Source organism: Dermacentor variabilis, chromosome 6, assembly GCF_050947875.1.
Source record: "Dermacentor variabilis isolate Ectoservices chromosome 6, ASM5094787v1, whole genome shotgun sequence".
NCBI lineage: Eukaryota > Metazoa > Arthropoda > Arachnida > Ixodida > Ixodidae > Dermacentor > Dermacentor variabilis.
Genome location: NC_134573.1, coordinates 118,307,082 through 118,311,174, shown reverse-complemented (window position 1 = coordinate 118,311,174; position 4,093 = coordinate 118,307,082). Strand labels below are relative to the sequence as shown.

The window sequence follows — 4,093 nt, the reverse complement described above, 5'->3', positions numbered from 1 at the left end:
TTTTTCACGATATAAAAACAAAAAAGAAATCTTGCACGATCGCACTTGCGTGTTCATCCGCGCGCTGTTCTTTGACGACCCTCCATACTTGGCGCACAGCCTTATTTGAAATATCAGCAACGAAGACTGTGTCATCGAATGATGTGGCCGGCGTGCACGGCCTGCCGAAACCCAGCGGTCGAACGTCGCGGAAGCCCCCTGCTCTCGCACGCATTCTAGCCACCATGAGACAGGCATGGAACATCGGTATTTCAACACGAGAAACAAAAGTGGGCGAGTTTCTTTAGAACAATGGATATTTTTTAACAAATTTCATGTACGAGGCGAGAAAGAACAGTTGAAGAAAAGCACACGAACGCGATGGGTCTTTCAGTAAAAGGTTGTTGAAAACATTGGATGGTTCTATCACATATCAATATAATTCAACTTGTCTACTAAAATGTCCCTGTGCAGAACCTTTCAGTTGTCTGCATACATTTTCTGCCTTTGACCGGGTTCGTTTCATTCCCTGCACTGCCTTGATGCTGTCAACCAAAAATTTCCCATGCTTCAACCATAAGCGCTCAAGATGAGGTTAATAGTTAGTGCGCAAGAAGTGTGTGCCTAAGAAAACCATGCCGACACGTGGTACCAGCTAGGCAGAGTGCGTACATAAGTATAAACGCGCGGTGAGGGAACTGGGGATGCGGTACGCGCTAGGCGACCGGCGTAACTGCTTTGAAATGGACAACAATCTACATGTCGGCGAACCATTCTGCATTGCACTTAGAATGTTTTCTAATAAAAATTGTGCCAACTGATTCCACTGCCAGCTTTATTTGTGCATTTTAAGCTGTGCCGAAGATTGGCACTACAACGACAGCAAATTTAAGTTACAGCAGACCCGAAACGCGCCAATCGTTCAGTGAAATCAACAGGATGCCGCTACACTCACATAAAAGCGAGCGCCGTCCGCTCCGTTGTCTTTTTAGGAGACATAGACAGATGAAAAGAGCGTTAAATGTGTGAAGCCGCCAACTGAGAAATGAAATCTTTGCCACTGTCCAAACACGAAATGCTTCCACCATCACACCGATAACATCACTGGCACCTTTGACATTTATTTCTGTAATTCATTGCTTGTTTTCATTTTTGTTTTCATTTTTGCTTGTGCCTCTAAGTGCCTCTTTCTAACATGGCGGAAGCGAGCAGGCATCAGCCACGCTGGAGTGCGGCCATCCACGGTGCTATCATCTCTCCTCCTCGGTCCAATCGAGATGACTCGAGTTGCACGCTGGGAAGATTTTAAGCGGGAGCGGGAGGCTCGGAGCCGGCGGGAGTGGTTAGCGCGCTGTCGCCCTGTCGTTGTAGTAGTTGTCGTTCTGAGACGGCCATTATATTTGACTTGTTTGGATACCATCCGATCGCCATTGTCTGCTGCCACCACTTGTAGCCTGCAGTAGTTATTACCGCTTCTACTGGGAACTTGCGCCATCCGCTGCACCCTCATGCCTTCGTGCAGCAGAGACCTTTTCGGTGTGTTGCGCGGTCGCTGCAACGAGCCGGGTTGTGAGTGCAAGCGATACACTATTCTGCGCCTGTCGGAAAGTGACAACCTGGTGAGGTGTGAATATTGTGACCACGTCCCAAATGCACACGGAAAAATATGTGATCTCGGTAAGCAGAATTTTTGCTTTTAATTATTTTTCGGTGGATAGTACGTGAATTCTTTATAGTTCGCAATTCAACATTTGACATAGTGCATGCTCTCGCTGCGCGTAAGTGTTTCTGAAAAAGGTTATTGTTGACATATTTGCTTCTTTATGCTCTTCGATTTACATTGAGCTAAATCTGATGTCATTTTGTGCAAATATTGGATTAGACCTTTCTAAAATATTGAGCTTGTCGGCGGGATGAGTTGTGTCAGGGCAACTAAATGACCTTAACAATACGTTTCTTGTACTGGCACCGTGCTTTAGGCTGACGTATTTGACAGAAATCGTTCAGTATTGTAGAACTTGCCTCGCGCACCCTCCGTTAGCCATGCTGTGGTGGTGCGTGACTGCCCGCGCCCTGACCTGGAGGTAATCTCCGGTGTGTGCAGAGGTCGGGCAAGCCGAGGCGGCTCGTGGTTGCATTTCCGCTTTCTTTCGGTGCGCGTAGTGCTGGAGGTCGCGTAATCTCAAAAGTTCGGAGACGCGTTGAAGGGAGCCACAAAACAAACGTTCGCTCCCCTCTGCGTTCTTCAAGCCAACTTGACAGCGATTGTTCGCGGTCGTCAAATGAGATATGTTCATTTATGCCTGTGCTCGCGTGACACCATGGTTATTAGTAAGCTAATGATTACTGTTACGGCAGGTAAAACTACGTACCTTAGTTTGAGTAGTGGTCTAATGCTTTGCTATTGCTATTAGTGCTTCGCTTATTGGGTGAAAATGCGTGTTTTTTCTATTTTCTTTTAGTCAAACGGGCGAATAATTTAACATGGGAATTGGTGGTTAGCATTGACTAACTGCGAAGAATACACAATTCTCTTTTTACCGAAACCTCACCCCTTCTCTTACATCTTGCATTCAAATTTCGCACAATGATGTATAATTATATACAGCGTTGTTCCGGAGAATACATGTTGTATAGCTTTAGCACGAATTTTGCTTATGTACGCGTTTTTTTTTTCGCCTAGAGCTCTGCAATGCGCTCTGCATTACTTTGTGAACACTAATGATGTTCTTTCGTTGCGTCTATAATTTCAGAAACGAAAAATGCAGCCGAGGCAAAGGCGCAATGCAATGTGCCAGGCACCGTGTTCGAGGACTCAGTGTCAGATGAAACTGTGGAAGCTTGCACATCTAGTCTGTCCTCAGTGCAATATGGTTAGTATAATGTGGAATGTTAGCCAAAGCTTTTTTGATTGCCTAGTGTATCAAATATTTTAAAGCGAAGCTTTCTTTGCCACTTCCCTCGACTTTTCCACTGCTGCTGCTGTCGCTGACCTGCACGCGGCGCCAGGGAGTGGTTGAGTACGTAATGTATATAATGTACGCAATGTACGAGAAATTGCATTGTACGTGTACATAGATGGGACGCAGGAGTGGCGTCTGTGAGCCCTTTCCAGCAAGAACTTATAAAAAGCCTCCAGGAGCGTTCCTATTATCCTTTAGTGAGATTTCAGTTCTATATAGTTCAGCAAACAAACGAAAATTAGTATTATACTGATTACTTTTAGTAAAATAACATTTCATTGCTTTTTCCTGCATGCTTACTATAATGAGAGCTAAAGGTGAGCCAGTTCTAATTTTCCTTGATGTAGAATGGTTGGGCTCTTTGGGGTTGAGTTGTGCTCTGCAGTACTGCACGTTTTCTATAAATTTTACTTCGTCAGTTCACATTATACTGTGCATATTTAATGTTTGATAGGCGAATGTTTATAGGCTCTAACTGTCTTTGTAGGCTCCACTGCCCAATGGTGATATCCAGATTGCAGCTCCTCACTTCTACACATGCAGCGAGCATACGTGTGTTTATGCTGGCAGCAGGCAAGAAATAATCTGGGTCTCGAACGGCAGCCTGGAGCTAACTGTAATTTATTGTATTTTAACCTACTACATCAAGAACCTCGATCATCCATATGCATTTGCACAATTCCTGGCGCTGATGCAGAAACTTGTGCTTCCCAGCAATGTTGTACCTAGAGGCCTCATAAATGACAGATTGAAGTGTTTCTTTGCCCTTCTGAAGAAAAAGAATGTGATTTGACTCAACGTCTAGTTAAAAATTTTCACCTTGCATTAATGTTCACTTGTTGCCAGGAGGTGGTGAATAGATGCATCATGTTGTGCATTACATTTGCATGCCTTTTTTATAACTGCTTTATTGAAAATTACTGAGGTAATACATCCATTCATGCAAGTGGCACTTACTCTTGTGTACAAGTATTTTATTTAGCTGCTCAAAATTCTTAAATTCGTGCAATGTGAATTATGGCGGCCTTGCTTTGTCACTGAGTTATTCTAACTGCTAGCCTCTAGATGATAGAGTAATTGTGCAGTACTATGCATAGTAGTGTCCTAATGACCTTTTTCAATATTGATTTTAAATAGGTAGTGCATTCAAA

General features: G+C 44.0%; 1 protein-coding gene across 1 annotated transcript; it reads left to right on the top strand.

The window, feature by feature from the left end:
- Positions 1-1,221: 1,221 nt before the first annotated feature.
- LOC142584342 (uncharacterized) lies at positions 1,222-3,462 on the top strand. The gene is made up of 3 exons (XM_075694495.1): positions 1,222-1,656; positions 2,733-2,852; positions 3,430-3,462. The coding sequence occupies exons 1-3, from the start codon at positions 1,488-1,490 to the stop codon at positions 3,447-3,449; spliced, it is 309 nt and encodes a 102-aa protein (XP_075550610.1). The 5' UTR covers positions 1,222-1,487; the 3' UTR covers positions 3,450-3,462.
- The last annotated feature ends 631 nt before the right edge of the window (positions 3,463-4,093 follow it).